The 26,124-nt window shown below is 37.8% G+C and overlaps 2 protein-coding genes across 6 annotated transcripts in view; one reads left to right on the top strand and one right to left on the bottom strand.

The window, feature by feature from the left end:
* ZGRF1 (zinc finger GRF-type containing 1) overlaps window positions 1-25,148 on the bottom strand; it is a 46,015-nt gene extending 20,867 nt beyond the window's left edge. Inside the window, exons 1-16 of the mRNA XM_077814766.1 lie at window positions 24,966-25,148; window positions 22,712-22,822; window positions 21,909-21,985; window positions 21,734-21,814; window positions 21,538-21,594; window positions 20,437-20,622; window positions 17,003-19,373; window positions 14,374-14,453; window positions 10,041-10,130; window positions 9,434-9,619; window positions 8,011-8,164; window positions 6,339-7,031; window positions 4,202-4,354; window positions 3,257-3,441; window positions 2,669-2,856; window positions 754-893 (exon numbers count right to left, since the gene is read on the bottom strand). Of these exons, the coding sequence (XP_077670892.1) occupies window positions 754-893; window positions 2,669-2,856; window positions 3,257-3,441; window positions 4,202-4,354; window positions 6,339-7,031; window positions 8,011-8,164; window positions 9,434-9,619; window positions 10,041-10,130; window positions 14,374-14,453; window positions 17,003-19,373; window positions 20,437-20,622; window positions 21,538-21,594; window positions 21,734-21,814; window positions 21,909-21,929 (4,585 nt within the window). The 5' untranslated portion in view covers window positions 21,930-21,985; window positions 22,712-22,822; window positions 24,966-25,148. The remainder of the gene's footprint in view (window positions 1-753; window positions 894-2,668; window positions 2,857-3,256; window positions 3,442-4,201; window positions 4,355-6,338; window positions 7,032-8,010; window positions 8,165-9,433; window positions 9,620-10,040; window positions 10,131-14,373; window positions 14,454-17,002; window positions 19,374-20,436; window positions 20,623-21,537; window positions 21,595-21,733; window positions 21,815-21,908; window positions 21,986-22,711; window positions 22,823-24,965) is intronic.
* Window positions 25,149-25,164: 16 nt separating this feature from the next.
* Window positions 25,165-26,124, top strand: part of LARP7 (La ribonucleoprotein 7, transcriptional regulator) — a 36,488-nt gene continuing 35,528 nt past the window's right edge. For 2 of the 5 annotated variants that reach the window (XM_077815149.1, XM_077815146.1), the window contains exon 1: window positions 25,166-25,362. The gene's annotated coding sequence lies outside the window, so the exon portion shown is untranslated. Of the gene's footprint in view, window positions 25,434-26,124 lie in introns of all 5 variants that reach the window. The other 3 variants (XM_077815150.1, XM_077815147.1, XM_077815151.1) reach the window with 3 other exon arrangements.

Consider the following 26,124-nt stretch of genomic DNA (forward strand, 5'->3'; position numbering starts at 1 on the left):
CTCGAGTGGAATGCAGTAGCTGTCAAACAGGGGAATACAACACTATATTTAAATCAAGAAGTGAAAAATACCTTTTCCAAATGAAACTGCAGAGAACTTTAGGTAGGCAGGATGTAATTATCAAAAATGGAATATGATTGTAGCACTAGGGCAGACAACTTCCTTGATCTTGTGAAAAGTTCTTTAATGACCACAGTGGTCAAGAACCTTGGGGTTTTTTGTGTTTTTTTTTTTTAATTAAACGTCTACATTGACAGTTCCTCTAGCAGAACGCTAATCCCTAACACGGCAATGGGTCACTAGGTCAGAACCAGTTCAGAGAGAAGAGTGATACCTATTGAATAACCTACACTAATTTCTATGACCTGAGCTTTTCTTAAAGGCTCTCCATTCAAATACTGACCATTCCTGACTCTACATAGCTTGCTAAATCTAACAAAATCACAGCCCAAGGTGGCATGTCTGTAGACCATAAATACTATAAAATCACATAAGCTTATATTAAATATTTTTACTTTGTACAACATTCACTTTCTATTTTTCTGAACATGGTTTTCAATGTTCATGATTACAAAAGCAAAAGCTGACAATACATCTAGCTACCTTTCTAAAATCAGAACTAAGCATCATTGCTTGCCAGGCTTGATGGATCTGAGGTTTTTCTCTTCTGTGATAAATGCTTTAGAAGATCACTTTAGAGACAAAACAGGAACCTGTATTAGACCTGACACTGAGATACTCAGATTCACTTACCTTTGCTGTACACAGACGAGTATTCCTTTCTGCTCAATTTAAGATATAACTTGCTTTTAGAATCCCCATCAAATCTGTCATTTGCAATCATTGATTTCTTTAGCTTACTACAATGTTTTCTTCGTCCATCAAAGGCTCTTCTGTTTTTTTTTAAAAAAAATCATATTACTTCAAGAGTCAGCATGTAATCTAAGCAAAAACCTGGCAGATTTCTGATTCACCATAAGAAACAAATCAGTCTTGTCAAATAACAGCAAAAATATGAAAAGATTTTAATGATTTTTTCAGTCTTTTCTCTCCTTTGAAGAGTTTATGAAACATTTATACCTACTAAGAAATACTTTCTTACCTTCCCACCTACTTAACCAGGCAAGAAATGGGAATGTAAAACATTTTTCCCCTTTGCTATTAGTTGTGTAGCTGAATATGAAAGCATTAACTTCGAGAACACAAACATTTAGTGTTTAAATTTGTTTTCCTCTGCTATACTACTTCAGTAGCAAGGAACGCATGACATATTAAGCCTAATTTTTAGAGCTGTTTGGAAAACTTTAAACATTTTGCAATTTCTACAAAAATGGAAAATATTTTTCACTTAAAATGGTTTGTTTCAAGACTAGCCTTACTAATTTTCTATTCATTATCAAACCTATACATTTTACCTGTAGAGTAACCATGAACTTCCTGAGCAGCTGCCTCTGCTGCTGCCCATAAATTGCAGCAGCAGCAGCATGAAACTTTGACAATTGCCTGCAGGATTTTAAATGGATTGCTGTGAAAGCACTAGAGTTGGCTGTCTGCTAATTCAGAAAACACCATAGAGTCATTTTTTACCTTCAGTTAACATCAGGAAGTTTATCTCCAAAGCCAGGAAGACTAGTTTTCGGTTGGTTTTTTTTTGTTTGTTTTTAAATTGACAGTGTGAGGTCTGCAAAAACGTATGGCTTAGACCCCCACAACTTCTTAGGGAAAGTTTCACATTCACCACTGGCAAATGGCCAGGTGGAGTTTCAAATGGTAATGACTTTTAGTTACTACCAAGCTGGGCCACAATGAACTTATTGTTCTGAAAACTAAAAGCTCAATATACCACTATTAGTCACCCAGTCAACACTGGGAATTCTTATCTGGTGAAGAGGCTGCAGCAAGTTGCTGGCTAGTGAATTATCCCATTTTAATCACTTTAATGGAGAGAGCACTTGTAGAGGAGCTGTTAAATAGAAAATGCAATAAACTGAGGTGGAATTTTACTTGTCCCACCATAGTCACACTGCTAGGGCAAAGATCTGGGATTCAGGCAATTCACACCTTTATTGCTACACTTTGTTGTAGATTCATGTTAACATTCAGAAGTTTTTCTTTGCTACCTCTCTACTCAAGCTGCCCTGTTTATGCATCCCTGATGCAGCTCTTCTGGCCATAGCATCCCACTGAGAGCTCTGTTCAGCTGATTATCCACCACAGCCCCCAAAGATGGAAGCTTAAATTCTGGAGAAACTGAATGGTAAGCATGCTTACCAAAGAACATTTCCAATTTGGCTTTATTGAGTGGATTTTTGTCAAATCCTGCTCAACAGAATGTATTTATGGGAAAAGTTACACAAATGGTAACAAACGACAATCAGAAGGGGCTTAAATGATTTATCAGATAGCAGGTATGCAATAACATTTTCACAAGACTGATGAAGAAAGCAAAGTCCTGATACTGACAGTATCTTTCTCAGTCTGAACTTCTGAAAATTTCCCCACAGAATCATTATCTCATTAGAAAAGACGGTGAACGCGGGCTAGATTCTCTGCTGGTATAATTCCACTGAGGTTAATGGGATTACAGCAGCAGAACATTTATACCTGGGTATTTACAAATGTTAACTCTTATAGTGCCATATGAAGTATATTTTGTACTCCACTATACCTCACCAAAAGCTGGCATTGCTCATAGATAGAAATCTTTTGACATCTGAGGTAAGCTCCAATACTCTTTATATCATGAAGCACTAGACTGGGTCTGGATTTTAGCTGTCCCGGGTTCACTTCTTCTATCCACTTGAAAAACTTACACTGGTCAGCTTTTGGGGCATCACAGGTATAAAAAAGGCGACCCTAGAACAAAGATAAGTCATCCAAATTTTATTTTGAAAATGAAAATCTGTAAATTTGCTAGCCCATATTGCATGCTATTCATATAAGAGAACAAATCTGCTTTTTCAGTATGCTCCATAAACCTGCTGGAAAACCAAGCAGCTTCGCAGAATACTCATTTCTGTAATTGTGTACTAACTGTGTTTCACCACTATCCACAGAATCTGATATTTAGCAAATTTATAGATTTAGAAACTCAAGTCTCAACTTAACTACATATGTGTGTAAATAAAATGTTTATAGATAAAAATGTATTAATAATTAAATTGATACTAACACTGATCTTCACAATATTGTAATCCATTTTAATTTGTAAGTGTTAACAGAATATAATCTAAGTACCATAAAAAAGAAACAGCACCTTATTTTGACCTTCTTTTTTAACCATAACAAGCTTTGCTGGATGCTTGTGATTGCAAAGTGGAACACAGTTTTCCTTCCTTTCCTCTTGACCATCTTTCACTGAAGTGCAAAATGATGTGTTCACTTTGGAAAGAGCCTTGTGTAGCCTTTGTGACAGCTCAAAAAGCAATATGTTTAATTGCTCTTTACATAAAAAAGAGAAGGGGGGATTAAGATTACAGTTAAATAATACTTATGTACATAAATTAAGTAAACAAATGCATCTAAATTTGTTACTATCAACCTCAAATCTAGAAGGCCAATTTTTTCAAAGGTGTAAACCTGACGTCTAAATATGATACCACCTTCTGAGTGTGAACAATTAGAAATTTAGTTCCAACTACTTTATTTCCACAAGTCCCATTTAGGTGTGTAAATTGAAGGATTTACATATTAAAATGATTGCACTTGAAAAAAGTTAAGTACAAATTTTGATGTTGGACTTAAGTGGTATGTGGGCCTTGGGCTAGACAACAGCACAGAGGTGAATTTCGCCCTTAGTCTGTTTTTTTTTGAAAAATTGGATAAAAACAGCAATCAGTTTGAACCCACTGTTGTCAGAGTAACTAAGACACAGTCAAATCAGATAGAAGTTACTGTTCCCCACCATGAAAACGCACTACTTTGAGCAAAGCTACATATATCACGACATGGCATATGACGTTCTTTAAATAAATGGTCAAGGAGTGAAGAGGCAGAGGAGCCTAATAGTCACAACAATAACTAAGTATATGTCAGAATTAAGGTGTGTGGCCAGGAGAGGCAGTCGGGTGCCAAAACAGATAGAAATCTAATATTAACATAACATGGATACCACTTCTTCACTTTGTGAAATTTTAGAAATAAATTAATAGGTTGTAATTTTTTTTTATTTATTATAGTTTCCAACAGATGTCAGCCGTACCTGTCAAAGCAGCTGTAAAGATCTGTTTGTAATGAACATAAGACTGAAACACAGTAGGTATATATGTCTGTCTTTTAGGAAGATTAGTACATTTTACTTTATCCCCACTCGGAAAAGACAGCTCAGAGATAGATATATCCTGCAAAGTAACAAAATGAAGCATTAACAAGCCTTGCCAAACCCTGATTCTCCCTTATTCTTTTTATAAAATAAGTAATCCCGAATGGGAGGAATTTTGATTCCTAACTGATATGCAAAAGTGGTCCGATTCACCTTCCGTGGGACTACCCACGTGTGTAAAGATAAGCACATACAAGTTTGCAGTACTGGGGCTTTGGACAGCACTTTACACAGTACTACCATGTTCACTTTCAGTATGCTAAACAAAGTGAAGTTCACCCCTGTACTGAGGGCCTGCACAAAGTCTATGCACAATCTAAGTGCTATTTTGAGAGCTTTAGTGGAAGTGAGGCATAGGCATGGTACAGCTCTTAGCACACAGATGAATTCCACTCAATCCATGACAAGTACAATTTCTGCACTACAGCAAAACTAGTTTCACTTCTACAGTTCAGAAGACTTTTCGGCATTTCATTGTGCATATACCTTATTATCTGGGGGCTGAAATATGGCCTGCCAGGTTTGTACCTGGAAACAAATATTTTCACCAGTTCTCAAACATCTATTTTCTTGATCTGTAAACTGTAAGACTTTTGTTTTTGGTCCCCCTCCTCCCCAATTCAATCCACTTTTCACTTGTTTTAGACACTGCTTTTTGTTCTGAACTCAAACATCTCTATTTGTATTTCTCAAGAAGTTCTTAGTTTATTATACATGACTCCTAATTGGTTTGCTTTTAATGCTAAAATGGATGAGAACTCATGAAAATTAACTACTGCATTTTGAAATAATACTTTTCAAGCCTTAATATTCTCACTTCTGTGAGCAGTCTATATTAATAACCATAACCCTCAAGCTATAACTATGAAATATTAACTTTAAATCACAAAAAAAAAATATTTTTATCTTTCACGTTTTCCTATTTTTCCCAATGTTCCTCCCTCCTTCTGCCACTGCTGTGTCAAAGGCAGGAAGAAAATGACTAATTATACGGGGGAACGATGAAACTTACTATGCATTTGACTGTATTATGTAGATAAAGTACCCAAACCTTGTTTTAAACAGATGGAATCTTACATTTGTAGTAACCTTAGCTGTCACTTACTACAGTAGTAGGTAAAGTGTGACTTTTTTTTAAGTTGACTGTCACTAAAGATTGCAAAAGCATGAAATCAGCCATTATAGTCTATCAAGTTAATTTCCCCCCTCAAAACATTAACTTCTTTAACAAACAAACTAAAAATGGCTCTTTTCTCTGAAGAAAACATGAATTTAAAAATAAATTTGAAGGGGAGCAAAACCTAGAAAAATTGGAGACAATTTTCATAAAGACCACCTGAAATGTACCTATAAGTCTTCTCTGTGCAAAAGTCATATGTTCATGCACAAGGAAATATAGGTACAGCTAAATATCATTTGCCTATAGAATTATGTATTTCCACCTGGTATGTGTGTGCTTGCTACAAACATGTTTTCACTCAGAATAGCCAATTTTTGAAAGTGGCCTTGCCAATTCTGGACAAGACCATAACACCACAAATGGCTTCTTGTCATCCCCCGGCATCAAAATTCAGAGCGTACAAGTCTATATCTGGCAGTGGATTAGCCAGGAGTTGTCATAAAACAGTTATCAGAATAAAAATGTTTGTACCATAAACTGTGTTTGTGCAGCAGCTAAAGATATAGGAAATAGTTCAATATTTAGCTCTAATATCCCAAAGGAGATCGACAAATGCAGTTAGAATGCTCAGTAAAATGTTTTTCTATCAACAATAAACATATCACACCATTCAGCCTTGCAAGTTTTTACATGCCAGGACTTTTTTTAAACATAAGTAACATGTCCTTGATCTTTTCTTCATCAAAAGTGTGGATAAGTAGGTGTGTTTTTTGTGCTTAGAATGGTGAATTTTCATGACTATTTTGCAAGGATGTTTTTGATAAGACCTGCTCCGGATAGTACAGCCAGACATGCATCGCCAGTGGATCAAACATGTAGTAAGTGTACACAGTCTGCTTGAATAGTTACACACCTGGGTGCCTCCTATTACACCACGGTGAGTCAGCTGACCTAACACCTTTTGTGCTTCTTCAGCAATAGGAATCTGGTTTAAGTGCAGAGAAAGCATCTTCCCTTCTGAAACAGAATCTTGGCTGCTAAAATTTCGGCCGTGTTTACCAAGTATGCCTTTTATCATTTGCAGATGCATAGAGTCTGGAAGGCTTTTATTCATGGCATCACTCTGACTCTCTCTAGTGTCAGCAAGTGGCATTCCAAAGACATTGTCAGCACAGAAGTAATCAGTCACTTTCACATCTTCTCTGTTTTGAGTTATCAAATCACATTGAGCCGTGTTTTGATATTTCAGCCACTTGCTTTGTCTGTTTTGTGAAGTTGCATTAGAAAACACTGGCTGTATAAACTCCCCTTGTCTTTCTTCCAAGCACTCTACAGGCACAGAAGTTTCATACTTCTTGTCCTCAGGCCCAAAAGCACAGACAGGAAATGATGCTGACTTGTCATAAAAGTTGACTGTTGGAGAACCAAAGGATTGCTGGACTTCCTCACAGTCAATTACACCTGAATAATAAACTTCTGAGTCAGGAATCTCCTCAGTGGCAGGAACAGTGATAAGTGGCATTCTTGTTCTAAGTGTGGACGGGAGTCTTGAGAGGTTGCCATCTCCTGAACAGAAAGACTCCTCTATTCCTATAAGGCAAATATGTCTTTAGCAACCTGCTGCACCAATCCTTCAGACACCATATTAATTTTAAAGACACACAGAATAAGCAAAGTATTCCAATTTCCTCATGCATCTTGACTTTATCATGTCTGTCCTCTTAGGCAGCAAGCCCTTCATGCTGGTGTACCCTGAATCGTACCAAACTAAATGCCAGCACTTAAAAAGTCATTTCAAATGTGATTCTTACATAATTTAAATTCCTATTTTCAAATAAAAATTTAGAGGAGTTGCACTTAAGAACTATATTCCCTAAAAATTGTTTCAGTACTCAAGCAGGATAGCCTCTACTACTGCAGTTACTAATAAATATTTGGAACTAATGGCTGGGTCAGCAGCATGCTTTCAAAAAACATTATAGATTGCAGCTTTAACATTTGCAAGAAATAAAACAATACCACAAAGTTACTATTGTCCCATGTGAAAAATAACGTTCTGGAATTACAAGAATCCTTTTGCCCAAATTCAATATGAGAAGAAATAGTCCAGGTGTTAATATAGTCACTAAAAGTAGGTTCAATGGAAGAAAATTTAAAAGCCAGCAAATAAAAAAAATTACTAAGGGTGAAAGCTTGGCTTTCAGCTTTTTTTTTTTTTTTTTAAAATGCCTTATTATAAAAGGCATTTGATTTGTTGCAGTTTCTTACTGGAGGAAATACTATTTCGGGAAAAAACAGAGTACATCATTGCTCTAATTAACTTACCCAGGCCAGCGAGATAGTTTAGATAATTGCTATTTACAACTTTACAAAAACATACATGAGACCTGAAACAAATGACAGTTGAAGGAGCTTGGCATTTGCCAGGAAGCACTCAGAACATTTCAGGATCTAGACCCAAGCATATAGTAGCAGGTTTATGCAATGGAATTTATTCTGTGTCACAGAACTTCAAAGCTCTGCAGGCAAAAGTAGCATAACCTGTAATTATAAAGAATATTTTTCTCACTGAAAAAGTATGCTGAATTTTCTTTATCACTTGATAAACATCTGGATGTGAGGGACTTCTGTTCTTGTATGTCTATCCTATTTTCTTCACTCCTTGGAGTTGGGGACATAGAATCAGAATTCAACGAAGGAACCTGCTGCACTGATGAGAACACCTACATGCAAGGAAGCAATTTGTAAAGCTAAGTTAGGAAGAGAAACAAACGGGAGATAGTAAAAAAAACCAGTAATACTCAAAACATTGTTTACAACTACATGAAACACTTCCTCCAAAACTTTGAGGAAAGGCATCTAACAAAATATAACATGCATATTAGATACTACTGTTATTTCCATTATAGGAAAAGAGACCTAAAATAAACAACCTATTCACACCTTGTTGGGCTCCCAGGAAGTCCACTGTGTCAGTCCCAAATTAAAATCGGAATGAGAAGATGATGTAAAATTCAACATCGCTGCTGGGGGGGAAAAAAGAGGGAAAGACAACATTCAGACAGAATAATCATTCTGGGGGTCAGTCACTATTACTTCATATTTACTTACGAGATGCACTGGGGATTGCGTTTTCAATAAAGTCAAATTTCTTTTGAAAATTATCTTCTGTAATAAAGTTCAGATCATCTTCTGTAAGACTTCTTGAGCCTGGGGACTTCAGAAAAAACTAACTTTATAAAGCTGATAAAATATTATTCATCTTTCAAAATAATCATTTTCATTTTAAATGGGAAGAACTCATTTCCAATCAAAAACTTTCAATCAAAAGCAAAAAAATTTGCATTAGCAATGTTGCAGTTCTGGAAATAAGACATATAAATGGCTTTCCTCCAGTTTCTTCAGTACTGTAAGGGACACTGTTCTGGAGAAAAGGATGGCACAATATTCCAGGAATCTGAGACCAGATATTTAAGTCAGGACAATATGATCCAGACAGATTTTTTTTTCTTCTCCTTGATTCAGGACTCTAAAGTACATCATATATTGTAACAGGACTGGGCAGTTACAGGTGCCACTGTCAAGAACAGATCAGAATAGAACGTTACACTCCTGAGCCCCCCCAAATGAGTGAATTGTAAAAGGCCTTGGTTGCTTTCCTCTAGGAGGAATGTATTCAATTTAATACCCCATGTTACAAATGTGTGTGTTTCACTGATCGGAGACCTTGATTAGAATAAAATTAGAAATTCAGTCTTATAAACTCTTACTCATATGAACAAGGCCTCCAGCAAAGTAAAGATTTGTAGGATCAATCCTCATTATTACTCTTAAGCAAACGTTGTGAACACAAACTAACTTTTTTAGTTCTTAGTGATTTTGATATATTTATGGTGGTTTTAATAAACATTTAGAAGGAGAATTAGCTATCTTCACATGATGTTTTCTTGGATTAGACTAAGGAAAGGCAACTAGAACAAACCTCATTTTACCTGTATTAGGCCAGTCACGATAGAACTGCTTGGTAAGTGGGGTGACAATAAATAATTGTCTGTTGTGAGGCTTTCGTGCTCAACAGTATCTGGGTATTGATTCCATTTTAGCTGTGAGTAGGGAGGTCTCCTCACTAACTCACTAGCCGCTGATCCTTGTACCTGGTGCCCTGGAAATTCAACTGGCTATACAACATATTGTGATATTATTAAATGAAAGCAAAAACTGTTTAGCAACAATATATTTACAGATAATCTGTTTCCGATTATAGAAAGGAAAACACAATTTGTTTGCTCTTACAATACTGTATAGGGCAAGCATTCACGCATGTCTCTGCAACTCAGCACAAACTATTTTCCACATCTTTAATTCAACAGAAAATTGTGACATTCTTCTTTCATTTAGTGAACTATGAATTTGCAATCCATAATAAACTGCATACAGAAAGTTATATTAAAATGCGAACAAATTGGGAGGCCTAAGATGAATGTTTGTTAAATATTTTCGATTGGAACTTTACCCAGCATTCTATTGAAAATGGTGAACCATTATCTTAAATTTTAAAGACATATGGCATTGTTAGCACTTGAACTCCTTAGACTGTACCTTTGGTTGGTGGACAAAGGTTTCCTGGCCTGGTACTACAGCTAGGAGAGAAGCAACAGATTTCTCTCCTTTGTTGTTCATGGAAGATTGCTGGATACAAAGCAACAAGAGCAAATTGGTCAGACAGTGCGATTGGTTATTCTGTACATAGTCACTTTTGCAAAGGAGGACCTATTCTGGCTTGAAGTCAAAATTTGTTTCATGGAAAAAGTTCTGTATTTAACATTTAACCCGGATATAGAGCTCAAGAGTTTTCTGGCAGCTAGTATGTCTATACACTGGAGAATACTGTAACTCATGCCCACTGTTTGGAAGCCAGAAAACTCGTGGCCCCATTGTTGACTAACTTTAGTACACAACTTGTATGGGGAGAAACAGAAGAATGTGCTTAGAAAGATGCCTATTTCTATCAGATGGAAGAACATGATAAATTTTAATTCTTGAGGGTTAAAACAAAGGGCTAAGAACAGTACTAGATAAAATCAACATAATGCAGGCAGGCACTGAGCAAATGTCATCACACAGTCTAACCATGAACCTCAATTCAATCAAGCACTGCAGCTCTTAGTAAAGTATGCTAGAAAGCAGTAAGAGAACTCTTAAATCGTGAAAATTAAAAAAAAGTGGGAAAATAGCAACAACGAAATGCCAGTAATAATACCAAGAGCTTGGGGAGTTGGGGGGAGATATCAGCATACTATAGCAATGGGAGTAGGCAGTAAGTATTTTGGAATAGGAGATACTTAATCCCAGATTCAGCTCCACTAGAGATCCTTTAACCATTTTAAAAAGATATGACACTTCTTTTCTTCAAACTGCAGTGGGACCACTGGGGGCAACCGTTACCCATCTTTTTGGGCAGGCCCTATTTCATCACACTGTAGTATCCCATTAAAGATTCTGGATATGGAATTGTTAGAAACAAAAAAATCAGTCATGGAGACTGCTTTGCCCAGGCTGGGAAGGGTCAATGCAAGAGAATGGCTGATGGATAGGAATGTAGGAAATAGGGCAGAGTATGAAGAACCTTAAAGAAATATTTATCAGAATGATTGCAGCAAGCAATGTTATGACTGCCATTATTTTCAAAATTTAATAGCATTCTATAACATTTTGCTTTTCAGCTTCCCCATTCTAATTTCCAAACCAGACTGAAAATATTCACTTGTATGCCCAATCCCATTAATCTCTTACTAAGGTGGATGGGAACTTTATCAGGGGAGTGTGGGACTGTAACTATTGTTTGTTTTACAGCACTGAAAAGGGTGCCAGGCACCTCCCACTAGATCGACAAAATAAATGTGCTGCTGTGCTTAATGCCTTACAATCTAGTTTCAGGCAAGACAGAACAAAGCAGGCCCCAGAATAGTAGGGTGTGAAGGAGGAGGATTACATGAACAAGATCCCATGGTTAGCCATCAAAGGCGTGTAAGCAGAATGATGAAACAATTGTTCTTTTAAATAGTCCTTAGATCCTTTATATATTAAGAATTGGAGCTGTAAGAGCATGAGATACATGTGTGTATACATGTCATTTCAGAGCAGAACCATTTGGTACATCATATTAAAGATGATAATATAAATGTAATGACATTTTTTAAAATATTGAAAATTCTGGAATTTGTGTGTAGAATATTTCACTGTTTGAGGCTGAAACAAGAAGTGTGTCCTTTCACCCTGTAGGGCCAAACTGGTAAATTAATAACAATATCCTCTCCCACTTACCTTCTCACCCTTCAAAAAATTAAACTTCAACATTATTCTGCCATCACTGATTTATTTGGTATGTTTTTTAAGGCAATAATGATTCAAGAAGGGAATTTTTACTAATACAATCACAGCTCATCCAAACTAAGGCCCCAATCCAACACACACACACACTCGCAAATGTGTAGCTTTAAGCATGTGAGTAGTCCAGCTGACTTCAATATAAATATTTACGTGCTTGATTCTAAACACAAGCATGAGTATTCTCAGGTTTGAGCATAATATCTTACAATGGAAAAACACATAAATATGCTATGAAGAACATATCTTTTAGCCACTCTTATTTTTAAAGACAATCAACCTGTAAAGGTTTAAATGGTTCATCCACTGTAAATAAAATGTCATACTGGTTTCCTTGCAGAAGCAATGGCATCTGTGCAAATAAAAACAGTGATTATCTATTGTTTATTTAATCCTTCGATATGAGATATATTTCAGTGGTTTGTCAGGTGTCTAGTATTCATTGCAGTTAAATTGTACAAAATATAGTTAATTTTTAATAAAATTTCAAATGACATTCACATTTTGTAGACTGTAAACAGGAAAAAAATTGAAGCAGTTTAAGTTTTCCTTAGATTAACTGTGGTAGGAAGGGCAGAAGTTCTCAGTACATTTACAAGAAAACTTGGCGTTATTAGTTCCCCATTTAAAAATTAAACTCGGTAGGAACATAAGAATCACCATACTAGATGGGACAAGTGATCTATCTAGACCTGTGTCCTTCCTTTAAAAGTGGACAGATGCTCTAGAAGAAGGTGTTAAGAAACCATGTAAGAAACAGAGAATAACCTACACAAAAGAGAAGTTTCTTTCTAATCCTAGGCATACTGCGGTTGGCTTTTCCCTTGAAGATGTAGCACTTTTATGGTATCGAATACAACTCTGAATATTTTATATAAATGTCCTGATAAGCTCTTAACCTAAATAATATAGTACAAAATGCAAGATCATGTATTTAGGGTCTAATCATGAGCACAGTTTATATCAGAAATTCTTATCAGTTGGAAGCAACAGAGGAGAAACCTGGGTCTGTAGGTTGATCCCAAGAGGACTACAAACCACCCATTCAGCTGTGAAAAAGGCAAATGCAGTCTCAGGATGTATTAAGTGAGGCATTTCCAGCACACACACACAGAGAGAAGATTTAATGCCATTGAACAAGACACTGTTAAGACCTCATTTGAAATACTGTGTATAATTCTGCTGATCCATATTCTAGAACAGTAGTTTTCAACTTTTTCATTTGTGGATTGATAAATTTCCAATGGAGGTACAGACCCCTTTGGAAATCTTAGACATAGTCTGTGGGACCCCAGGTGTCCACGGACCACAGGTTGAAAACTACTATTCTAGAAAGATGAATTTAAACAAACAGGTGCAAACAATAGCTCTAGGATGATCAGGAAAATGGAAGACATATGAGAGACTGGAAGAGTTTAGCTTATATAGTCTAGCAAAAAGAAGACAGAGGGGATATGATTACTCTTTATAAATACATCAGAGGAGTAAGTACCAGGGAGGTGAAGAGCTATTTAAGCTAAAGGGTAATGTTGGCAGAAGAACAAATGGATATAAACTGGCCATGAACAAATTCAGGCTGGAAATTAAAAGGTTTCTAACCATCAGATGCTTGAACTTCTGGAACAGATGCATAATAGGAATTGTGGGGGCAAACAACTTCATTAGCTGTGAGAGAGAGCTGGACAAACAGGGTTGCTTGTGACGGTACAAGACAGAGGTCAGAATCCCTGTGGCTCACTTCCGGTTTGTCTTATGTTCCTTAAAGCTCATGCTTCATGGCTTCAGCTAGCAGAAGGTGTCAGGAAAGGCTTTTTTCCCTCCTGTGTATTCTGGGAGGTGTGTGGGTTTTTTTGTTTTGGTCTCTTTCCCTAGAAGCATCAGGGGTTGCCATGACTGGAAATAGGATATTGGACAGTGAGTCTCAGGGCTCTGACGTGGCACCAAGCATTCTCTCTCTCTCTCTGATACTTGGGCTGGCTGTTTCTTCATGTGCCCAGGGTCTACGTGATTGCTATACATGGGTTCAGGAAGGAATCTTCCTCCAGGTCCAACTGGCAGTGACTCTGGGGTGATTTCGCCTTTCTCTGCAGTGAGTGGGGATGGGTCACTTGCTAGGATTATCAGGGTTATCTCTCAATCATTTTCCTGCCATTGTGAGTGTCCTGGTCACTGGTAGACCTCGGTCCCTCCTATTCTCTGCTTGTGACACATAAGAGTCTAATCTTCTGTGGCTGTAATACTATGGTCTAATTTTGGTTGTTGGGTTTCGCATGTGTGTGGTATTGGTGGCCTGATATACAGTTGGTAGGACTAGATGGTCTGGTGGTCCCTTATGGCCTTAAACCTTATGAGCAATATATTTTGGCAATGAGGATCACAGGTTAATAATGTGTTGAATTAAAAGTATGTAGGTATATTACATTATTTGTTTATATTCCATCCCGCAGCTCAACCACTGTGGTTTCTCAAAGCATCAAGTGGATTTAATGAGCAGCATGGGAGCTGATTTTATTTTGTATAGGACCATGTACATGAACTTTATTACCATCAATTCAGGAGAGTCAAAGTAGAAATAAGATGTCTGCATATCTTCTGAATAAGAGACTTCAGCTAACTGTTGCCTAGCTACAAAAGAAGGAAAAACATAAGTCTTAGTTACAATTTCAGTTCAATCAGAAAAAATCTGAACGTTTATACAGTCTGATCCTGCAACCCTTACTCATGTAAGTAGTTATCCCCTTGAAGTCAATGGCACTACTCACGGAAATAAGATATTCAGGTTTGGGGCACATGTTTAAGAAAGTTGCTACCAAGTACCAAAAACTGCAGAAGGTATTTTAGCACACATACTTCTTGTACATGCTTATGTCAGTGGTGTATATAAAATAGTCTGACAATACCACTCCAAAAGAGGCTGATACACTGTCGATACACATTTAAATCTGCAAATTACTGTAAGAGGTCCTCTGGAGCTGTTACTACTTCATTCCAAGAATGTCAAATTTTTTTTAAAGCCATTTCCTAGGCTATTCAATGGTCATATAGAAAAAAAAAAAAACAACATTACAGCTTAATATCCTATCCCTGAAGACATTGGCGACTGCTCATATAAGTAAAGTTAAGCCTATGTCTAAGTCTTTGAAGGATGAGGACCTTACTAATTAATATTTTTCTTCATGTAGTTTTGATATAAAAGCAAGTATATGAAAGTTTCACATGGGAAGAGACAAAAAAAATTGATTGACAAAAGATCCTAACATCTTTGGAACTAATCCAGTGTCAAAACACGCAGCTTCCTTTAAAAAACAAAACAAAAAAAGCCAAACCCAGTGCTTTTAATGTAACCATTTTTTGATGTGGGGGTAGGAGGGTGGGGTGGAACTCTTCAAAAGGAACTGAAAAAGGACAGCTACATTAACTGAAAACTGCCAAAGTAAATGTTTCCGCTAAGGACCGAATTTGTATTTTTCTTTTTTTGTAATACCTCCTTAGATATTTGAAAAGCTTAAAGACTACTTAAACGATATTTAGCAATATCCTTTTTAAATAACTGAAAACAAAATTTAAATTAATCGAGGCCAGCAATTACAGTTGTTGGCACTTGAGGCTTGATATTTGCTAAAGTAGTTAGCATAAATTTTTTTTTGGCTGGTTATACCTTTATGTCTGCTTTTTTAAATTATTTTCAGATTGTTATACCACACTTTTCAAATTAGCATCTCTAATTCACCACTGAGTAATCATGTTATCAGGGCCCACTGCTAGAATGGGAAATCTGAAATAAAATTGCAATATACAACAGATATTGCTTTCAGGTGGCTCAAGTATACATTCTCCTACCTGGTTATACATTTTCCAGGAATTACATCTGTTCACCCAGTTGTAAGAGTTGCTTTGTTTCCTCAACTACCACTAAGTTCAGAATTGATCCCCCTTATGTGTTTTCTATTACATATGCGGGGTCTGATTTTTATCATTTTAAATCTTTGTTTAATATACAAATGACAATGGCTTGAGGAAAACACTGTTTATTTTAAATCTCAAAATGAAAGGAAGCCATCTTCAAAAAAAATCTTACTTCTGGAGATTGCTCTCCCTTCACATGTTGTGCTGCTCACTTTAAAAACATATTAGGGCTAAATACTGTCCAATTAGTTTAAATGGCAATGCACAAATAACTGCAGACAGAATTTGACCCATAATCAGATTTTCAATTTTCTTTCAATAATTTTAATGGTATACTTTGATAAAAATTGTCAAATTTCAATGCTTACAAATTACCATGTTGATAAGTTAAATCCTTACCACAGACTCAAATGTTAGTGGGCCCTGCTCTCAAATCCACTGAAGTCCATGTAAAGACTTCAATGAGCTTTAGGTCAGGCCTAAAAGCCTACTCACTGTAGCCAATAACTGTGATGTTAACTAATTATCAGTACAAAATGTTACTCTATTTGTCTTTTGCAGTTTTGTGTAACAAATCATCCATCTTCAATCCTTTTATTTTCTAGCTGTTCCCGCATTCTCTGGCTTGGGGTGGGGGAGTCGATTATTGATTTCAGGCAATAATGAAGCATAACATTCTGCTTAGTCACTATTATGGTCATCATTTTTCCTACAGATTCTGTTAAAGGGCCCAATCCTATATCCACAGGAGTCAATGGCAAAATCCCATTGTGTTCAGTGATGCAGGACCAGATCCTACATGAAATTAACTGTAAAAAAAAATTAAATTGTGAATTTTAATATTAGTGAAAAGTTATGACTAGCAGTTCTGGAAACGGAAGCATTTTATTTAACTACAGCACAGGTACAGGACAAAGTGATAGTGCAAGCTTCCCCTGCAGTATGTTTCAACATGACCTAAAATGATGACTTCTAGGGTTGAAAGGCAGTTCAGTCTCCATGCCCATTCAATCCTTATCTCCTCTGTTGAGACTAGATAAAAATAAGTTTGTTTGTTTATCTGTGCCAAGACACTCATGGAAAGTATAAGATATCATCTGTAGAACATATAAAACTCATACCAAAATTCAATTTTCTGATTGGAAATACTTTTTTTCAATAGAATTAAATCTTTATGGGAAAATAAAGCAGCCAGGTCAAACACTAATGTAGAAATCAAATATTTAAAAATGTAATGCCATAATCCAATGTCAAATGCAATTTGACCTAACCTTCCAATTCTTCAGCTTGTTCACTTTTCTCTTTAGTAGTCTCTCGTTGATACAGCAAACTATTATTTTCCTCCATCATTTGTAAGCTTTCTAATGCTGTCTTATGTTCAGTCAAAGATCTTAAAAGAATAATGCCATTTGCCAACTCAGGAAGCCCTGAGGAATTATCAATTTGAGCCAAATGTTTCAAGCAATCAGTTCCCATTCTTTCACCTTCCCTGGCTTCATGGATAGAAGGCATGATGCTTGATCCATTTTCAAACTCCGTTTCACCTATTCCGGCTCCCTTTGAAGATGAATGCCCTTTTGTTAAAGGATAAGTGGCAGTTCTGGAAACTTGAGTATGTTCTTTATCTAATGTATCAAATGCAATGCAATATTTACTTGTAATATACTGGCATGGGTCATTGGAATTGCAAGCCCTTAGTGGTAAGGCTAGTAAAGAACTAACTGGTTTAATGTCATCACCACTAGCATCCAAGTAATTTTCTAAAGAATTATCCTGGGAGTTTGTGCCTCCAAGATGTAGAACATCTCTTTCAGGATTTTTGTCCATGACAGAAGTTTGTAAAGTAGCAGGAATATATGAAATAATTTCAGTTTTCTCACACTTGTTGTTCTTAGTATCACATTCATAATTACTGACTCCACTGTGCACAAAATCATCAGAGCACTTTTTATTCACTAGTAAGTCACTAACAGTACACACTGGTGAGAAATCAAAGCCTCTCTCACTGCCAGTGGTTTCAATATTTAATGTACTTGCACTCATCCCTTTTACAATGTTTTCAGCCTCTGAATGTCCCAGTTCAATCAAAGAAGGAGTTAGAGCATCTTTCACACTCTTGTCAAAACCTTCATAGGCTTCATCACAAAGTTTTAATGGCAGAGACTCTCTGATCTGATTATCATCTCTCTCTCCCAGCATTGCTGAATATTTGACAACTCTTTCCTCATTACTATGTAGCATTACTTCACAGTTCCTGTGAACCCTCCTCTCACCATTTTGTGCCATAGCTCCCTTTGTCAAGCATGCTGAACCCTGTGAAAACATATTACTTTCACATACTACTTTATCTTCTGTGTCACTAAAATCAAAACCATCCAACAGATTGAAGTTAATTTCCATGAACTGTCCAGCTTGATCACTAACATCTCCACATACAGTTAATTCCTCATTTATAGCTCCAGGACCAGCCCATGTTACATCCCCAGAAATCTTAGACTCATTAACTACACTTCCTGAATTTATTCTTGGCAGAGGTTGACTTTGTGACTGAGCAGAAGAAACTGCTGAATCTTTAAGACTCTCAGTTACTGCATGTTCATTGGATTTGGGGAGATTTATTTCAAAGGTAATAGACTCATTTGTGCTTCTAGAATAAACCTCTTCTGAAGATGAGACAAATTGAATGTTACTCTCTTTATTTATGTTTGATTCAGATAATACACAAGTATTTGGTTGGTCTTCACCAGAACTTTCATTAATAGTTGACAGTTGAGTTGCCCAGTCACTTCTGCTGGATGCAGAAGCTTGAGAAGCTATTTTACAATCCCAGCTGTATTGCCTCTCATGATCTGATAGTTTCATGCAACTATAATTTAGCTCTTTTTCAACAGGCTGCACAAAAGCTGTCTCGAACTGTGAAACCTTTGCGTTGTAAGGGTCTTGTAAATCCAAACCTAAATTACTTTTTTTGTCATGTCTCCTTTCTGTGACTTCTTCATCACAAGATAGTTCCGTTGAATTTGGCAGCATATAAACATCCCAACAATTATTAGTTATAATTTTCTCTGTTGTATACTGGTGCTGTATATTCTTGGTGCTTTCTCTGTCAGAGTTATCCATATGTCCAGATAGAGTTTCACTCTTTCGTTTAAATAAAATGCCTGTGCTTTCTGATGGCTGATATCCAGAAAAACACTCTGTGATTTCAGAAGGTTTTTGCTCTTTGCACAGTTGTGTTGGCTTGGATTTCAGAAGTGCTATAATCTGTGCTTTGCTCCTGATGTTCTGTGAGACTGCCTCACCATTGATTATCTGACAATTTGATTCCATCTGTTCAGAAATGGAGATGCTGTGGTTTCTATTGTGTATCACTTCTTTGGGAATGCCAATATAAGAAGTGGAAACCAGTGAGGAGACAGACATACCGTCTCTATCGCTACTTGCGCAAGCATCATTATTAGAGTGAGACGGTAAATTAGTTTTTGCATCCTTCTTGCAAGTAGTAGAAAATAAAGGAGAGGTGATATGCAACTGAGACGGAAAGGAAGACTGAGACCACTTAGATGAAGGGGATATTATTGCTGCATCATCTTCCATTGGCACCATTTTCTTTTCAACTTGACGTGGCCCCTGGAAGCCCTAAGAGAAAAGTTTTTAATTTTAATCTTATTCATAAATCAGCTTTTAAATTTGAAACCTAAACAGTAAAAAGCAACAGGACACCTTTTATGCTGCATGTTCTTATCAAACAATTTGACACATTCATTGAACAATCCCAAATTATGCTTCTTTTGTATTGCACCCTTAAGAGCGGCAATGCTGCTAAACATAACAAATCTATTAAACCAGGAAAAAATAACTCTTGATAATATTACAGTCCCCCCAAAGCACAAAAATGTCTCAGTACATTTAATACTGAAACTCTGGCATTAAGCCACTCTGTTCCCAGGCACTGCAACATATACATTATTGTGCAAACCATGTAATGTTTTGAGCCCCTCTGAAAAAAGGTGGTAAGAGAAAAATTGATAGACGTTTAAGGAAAATGGTATGAACAGAGACTGCTGAAATATACATGCATAAGAATTCACAGAATGATATGTATCAAAACAATAGACTTGCTTACATATGCTGAGCAAGGTAGTTTTGTTCATCTGCGGCAGCACAAATTTTAATTACATATTTTCTTTCCAATACATCTTACTTATTTCATTTGTACTACCCAAATATGTACTAATGCATCCACTGGAAGTTTAATACTCTTCATTAATACTTTAATGTTAACGACCTGTAACTAAATCGAACCTAACATGCTGTAAAATAAAGCTGGCTAGGATGACATATTTAGTGTGAATTTAACAAGTCACGGTTCTAAATAATATACTTATATTAATGTAGTTTGCTGCTGAGAATTATACTCAAACATTTTATTTTTATTTTCTTGTCTACACACACCTCACTTGATTTCACTCCACTGGAATTCCTCCCTTACATGCCCAAAACACAGCCTTATTCCTTGGATAAGCAGAAAGCACTAGGAAAGACATTAAGTTGGATGCAGGTACAGGGAATACACAACCAGGAGGAGGGAAACTGAGTACTCTGAAATTGGTTTTCCCTGACACTAGTGCAAATTAAGAAGTTCCATTAATGTTTTAAATTGTATATGAATGTCAAATATACATAAGAAACAAAAACATACAGTATGTTTCCTTTTCAAGCCAACAGGTAGATGTGGCAGAGATAGACCAGTGGGCTTCAAACTATTTCTGTTCAATATAGGAGCTTCTGTTTTCTTTGGCTGCTCACTACCACAGTTTTCAGTAACTTTTGCTGCTTCAATTGTGATCAAATATCGGTCACTTTCTAAGTCATCTCCAGGTTTCACCTAGTCGAGAGAAAGAACAAAAGGGATAGTGTCTGTAATGGCCAGTGAAAAAATGACAGTTTATCCTAAATGTTGCAAAACGTATGCATACTGAAAGAATTTTTGTTTACAATATTGTCATAAATGAAAGCATAACACACAATATTCACTCTATCCTAGACAACTGGAGCAGACTAGATATGAAAGCAAACATTAGCCCTTAGTTTCAAATTATGTTTGTATAGGTTTTAATGTAAAAACTCCAATTTGCTCAGATTACTGAATACTGTAGCTTTAAAAAAATGAAGTTTTTAAACATCTAGCTCCTTAAATCCTAATTATTTATATAGGTCCATCAGTGTTTGGCTGTACAATAACTCAGTAATACCAAACAAACAGCTCTCCACCTCAGGAGCTTGCAACATGAAAAGGTACTATACAGATCAAAATCAAACATGTAATGGTGAGAGTACATTGTAGTTGTAATGCTTTCTAGAACAGGTAGGTCTATGAAGGATGTTTTTTTTCTTTTTGTTTTTAAAGAAATGGTGTGAAAGAATTACATACTTTAGTAGGAGGATATTCCAAGCATAGTGGGTTGCACAACCACATGCAGTGAAAACTTACTGTACGTTACTATTCATTATCCACCATAAGCACATTTGTCAGTTATCCACTGAATACATCTGCTATGTACTGCTTTGTACTGCTTTACATATAGTGACATACAGTGACATACAAACAACCTGTCCAGATGATTGTTTTCTAATGCAAAAATTTAACAGCTGCAAGGATCAGAACATTAGCAACGATAAGCTAGACAAAACTGTAGTGTATGAAATTTTGGATTATGTGAAGATAAAAGATGCTGCCTCAACTTACTATCCAAACAAGGATAAAAGCTTTTAAATTATTATAAAAATAATAATGAAATACCTGAGATTTAACAAATACACTCTCCAAACATTGTCCTCTGTCATCAAATAAGGTTGCCTGTATCAAAATAGGATAATTTTAAACAACAATTGTGTTTCAAAAAGCAAACAGAGTGACACAAATAGAAGATGCAAGAGTAGTACTATATATGATACAGTATTAGAGTATCATACTGTATTAAACCTGAATTCTTCACCTTATTTCCTCCAGTACTGGTCTTCAAAACTCCATCTTGCCATACTTTTGATTTCTTTGTCTTCTGATGAGTGTACAAGATCTTATTTTTTTTAAAAAAATGTAAATGCAAATTATTTACAGTGGTCCTACATGCATATTTGAATTTTATATACAATTATAAAAATAAGACTCACAGTAAACTCCTGACAAGCCATTGCTTTGGTGAAACAAAGCAATCCAAAGGCTTACTGCAGATATTCAGATCTTCACCCTACCCAAAAGAGAGAAGGGCAGATTTGGAATTCAACTCCACTGCAATGCAAGTGTCAGACAAAAAAGACACACATCCAGTACTTTCCCTATAAGGGAGTGGGAAGTAAGACAGGGTAAAAACTGGGTGGTGGTTCTAGTGAAGGAATTTTGGAGTTCTAAATACTCATATGGTGAAAATAAGCTAACAAAAATAAAAAATATTAGCAAAAATAGCATTTTTAGTACATATCAAGAAGAGGTCTAATTTTCAGAGGCGTTGAGCATCTTTAACTCATATTCATTTTAATGGAAACTCTAGCTGATAATATTAGCACATCTCTGAAAAATCAGTTTAATTAATGTTTATGCACACTTTGAAAATTATTAGGCTAATAATTTTCAAACAGAAAACAACATATCCACTACTAACAAATTAAGAAAGACTTTCAAGTCCCTAGTGATTTGGTGGGGCTTCATTTTTGGTACCTAATTTTGAACACTACAAAGGGACCTGATCTTCTGAAAATGCTGAGTACACATACTGCAAAATCAAGCCTCTTTTAGGTGTCTCAAGTTGGGCACCTAAAATCACTAGTCTCCCATGAAAATCTTGGCCTAAGGCAGTCAACAGTAATCAAAACTTTATAAAACATTTCCTCATCTTCAAACACTGACACACCAATAGAGTAGAAAAGTAAATGTTAAACATAATAACTTGTATTTATATGTAAAGACTTGCACTTACATTGGGATCTTCATCATCATTATCAGTTGCTGAGACTTCAATTAAAACACAACCAAAGGAACACAGCTAACACTGGCAATTCCTCTAACTTCTTGAAATCACTGGCTGGCTCTGTAGACAGCAATATAAGTAAGTGTTTAAAAGTAATCAAACATAAGAAAAGGCACATGGCAAGACATAAAACATGGGAAAGCTGTAGAGATTACAGAAAAAAATATGATGATTAGACTAGCTATTAAAACATAGATGAAGGGATAATGAGAATACTTAGTATATTTTAACATTCGGGTTAGGGTTGTTATATTTTAACAGTCAGAGCAGTAGAGACAAGTTGAAATATCTCATAGAATACTTTTCTAGTTGGTCCCCAAAAGGTATTTTTGAAAAATCATAATATGCTGATTATGCTGTTAGCAGATAAACAGATATTAAATTAGAATATATTTTCTTTCTATATAAATGTATTTACAACTGAATCAAAAACATGTATTAGAAGATAAAATATATTCATGCTTTTTCTCATGACAATGTCTCTCAAGCTGTGCTACCTTTTTCATTATGAATTCCAGTTTTAAAGTGTCTTGTCTTTCAACTTCTTAAATTCTACACACTCACCACAAGGTGGCTCCGAACCTTTACCTATAAATTTATTCTTCTCAGTCTTTGTACTGTTTAGAGAGATATATGGAAAATCATGTTCCCAACTGTGCAATTCACAGATTCTGTGGCCCATCACCATTCTTGTAACAATACTAGAAGTCTGCACTTTCCCCTTACTTGAGCTAATAACAATGCTAAATCAAGCCATTTTACACAAAGATGGTTACTTAAGAGCAGAATGGGAATTTTCAGATAGTCTTCATCTCATCCCAAGTAACAAAATGGAACAAGAATAAGAATGGAAATTATAGAATCTGTTGGTGAAAGCCTTAACGACCTAGAATAAATCAGCAATATTGATAATGCCTAATGTTAAAAATAAGACCGTACTGCATAGTTTCTATGAAAGACAGTATCTTATAATGTTTACATAGTTACAAATTTAACAGCAGCAGAGGAAGAGAGAAATTAAAAGAATGAAAAATAATCAACTTTTCTTTCTGATCCAGCACTAATTCCTAGAAAGTATTATGGTTCTGAAAGGATTTGTACCAGAACAAACTGTACTCATATTTCTGGCAGGGCATGAAACATTATTATTTTGCTCTCATATCACTCCCTTCATATTAAAGGTGATTAACAGCCACCATCTCAAACCATTTACAAGGGAATTTTCAAAAGTATTCCATGTTAGCTAAACACTGATCTTACTGAAGTCAATGGGACTTTTACCACTGACTTCAATGACAGCAGAGTTCAGGCAATACTGAGTGCTTTTAAAAATCCCAATGTTAAAGACTAATACTTTTTACCCTTGAAAGTTGGGTTATTAGTGTAACTGAAGTTCTTAACATTTCAAAGTTATATATTATTTTTATTTTTTTTCCGTCTGATAGCAAGACATTAGGTGCTACACTTTTTAGTGGTTTCTTTGGTATAGCAGAGCTTTAAGAAAAAAAAAGTGAACCAGGACTGACTTATAGCAAATCCTGTCTCTGGGGCAAGCTGATGGGAAGCACTAAGGTGACCTGCAATGGAAAGAAGTTGGGCTTCTGCTCTTTCCCTCTAGAGGCCAGAGTACTGTACAAACATCGACCAGAGGCAGTCCCTGCTCTGGAGAGCATGCATGGAGTAATCCACCCATCAGCAAGTCACACGCTAGCTAGGCTGGAGGACGCGGGTGCCGGAAGGACTAGACAGGAGGTGAGGGTAGACATGCTACCGCGGAGCGGACAGAGGGGTACGCCCTGACATCCGGGGGCTCTTGTTTTCGTCACCAGACGCGTCATGTCACTGCCTGACCGTTTCTATGGAGACGGACGAGCCCCTCCCGAGCCCACAGGGCGAGCGGGCGCTGCACTCCTGCTAGTCCTGGTGTAATAAACAACAAGCAGCCCGAGCCGGCCTCCCCCGCCCCGGTCTTTCCCAACCCCCCGGCACGGATCGCGAGCCCAGCAGCGCTGAGCCTCTCCGGTCACCCTTAAAAGCGGCGGGGGAGGGAGGGCTGGCGACGTGAGACCGGACGCGGTTGCGCTAAGGGGCGATCGCTGTGCTGACCCCGATGGGGCCGGGTGGCGCCTGGGCTACGTCCGAGAGATGCGGGGCCGGGGGTGTCAGAGCGCCAGGAGCCGGCCCTCCCCCTCCCTTCCCGCACCTCTCGCGATCTCCGCCTTTCTCCCATGTTCAAAGGTTTCCCGCGCCGCCCGCCGTCGATGACGTTGTTTTCCAGCGCGACAGCATGGGAAGCCCCGCCCCGCCTGGCGGGCGGCGCGAGAGCCGGTAGCCAAGAGGTGGCGTGCCAGCGGCACGCGCTCACGAGCGCCCTTCGCAGAGAACTGACGCTGGGATCCGGCGGAAGGGCAGGCGGGGGCCTTTTCCTGCGGCCGAGCGTCGCGCGCTGGTGTCGATGCTGTGACTGCTGCTGCGCCAGGGAGGGCAGGAGCCCGGGGAGGAGGCGGGTGTGGGTTCTCTGGCCGCGGGCTTCTGCGTCACGCCGCCAGAAGCCCGCAGGAGTTCGCGGCGGCAGGTGAAAGCCCGGCTCTCCGGACGGGGTGAGGGAGAGACATGGGGATTTAGGGCAACGTGTAACCCCTTCCGCCCCGCGGGCAGGGGGCGCTGCCAGGTGCTTTCTCCGCGCATGCGTCAAGGCGCTTCCGCGCGGCTCGTGCGATGGGAAAGAGGCGTTAGTGGCGTTGGGCGCGCTGGGGCGGGGGGCGCAGCTCATCACTGGATCCTCCCTCTTGCCCGTCAGGGCTTGAGGGGGTGACTCCGAAGTGCTATTGCTGCCCCCTGTGTCACCTCCTCCTAGCACTCCGGAGTGAGGCCATTGGCACGGGGAGGGGCAGTTCCTTTGCGATCACTGCAGTGGTGTAGCGAGGGAGTTGACTTCTGCCCTGCTGTGGTCTGCACTCGCCTCTCTGGCCATGTCTACACTGCATTGTAAACCCGACCCACGCTTGTGCATTGGGTTGAGTATCCAGGCTGTATTGTAAACCTGGGCTTACAGTTGCTGGAGTTGGGCCCACTTGTCCAGGATGTGATACACCGATCTTCTGACTTGGGTCTGTTGCTTGAGCTGCATTCACCCTACAAAATGATAGGGCTTGGACCTAAGTCTCACAGAGTATCAGGCTCTTCTCTCCCCCTCCCCCCCCCCGCACTCCTTGGATGGGCCCTTGGCTGATTAGTGTTGTGAGTGGATGATAAGGGGGTGGGCTCAAACCTGAGTCTGAGCCCAAGTTTCCAATGCAGTACAGTATAGAACATACTCTAAATGACTGCAATCTAAGTTCAGCTCTGCAGCCCCCAATTCA

This window comes from Eretmochelys imbricata, chromosome 4, assembly GCF_965152235.1.
Source record: "Eretmochelys imbricata isolate rEreImb1 chromosome 4, rEreImb1.hap1, whole genome shotgun sequence".
Classification (NCBI taxonomy): domain Eukaryota; kingdom Metazoa; phylum Chordata; order Testudines; family Cheloniidae; genus Eretmochelys; species Eretmochelys imbricata.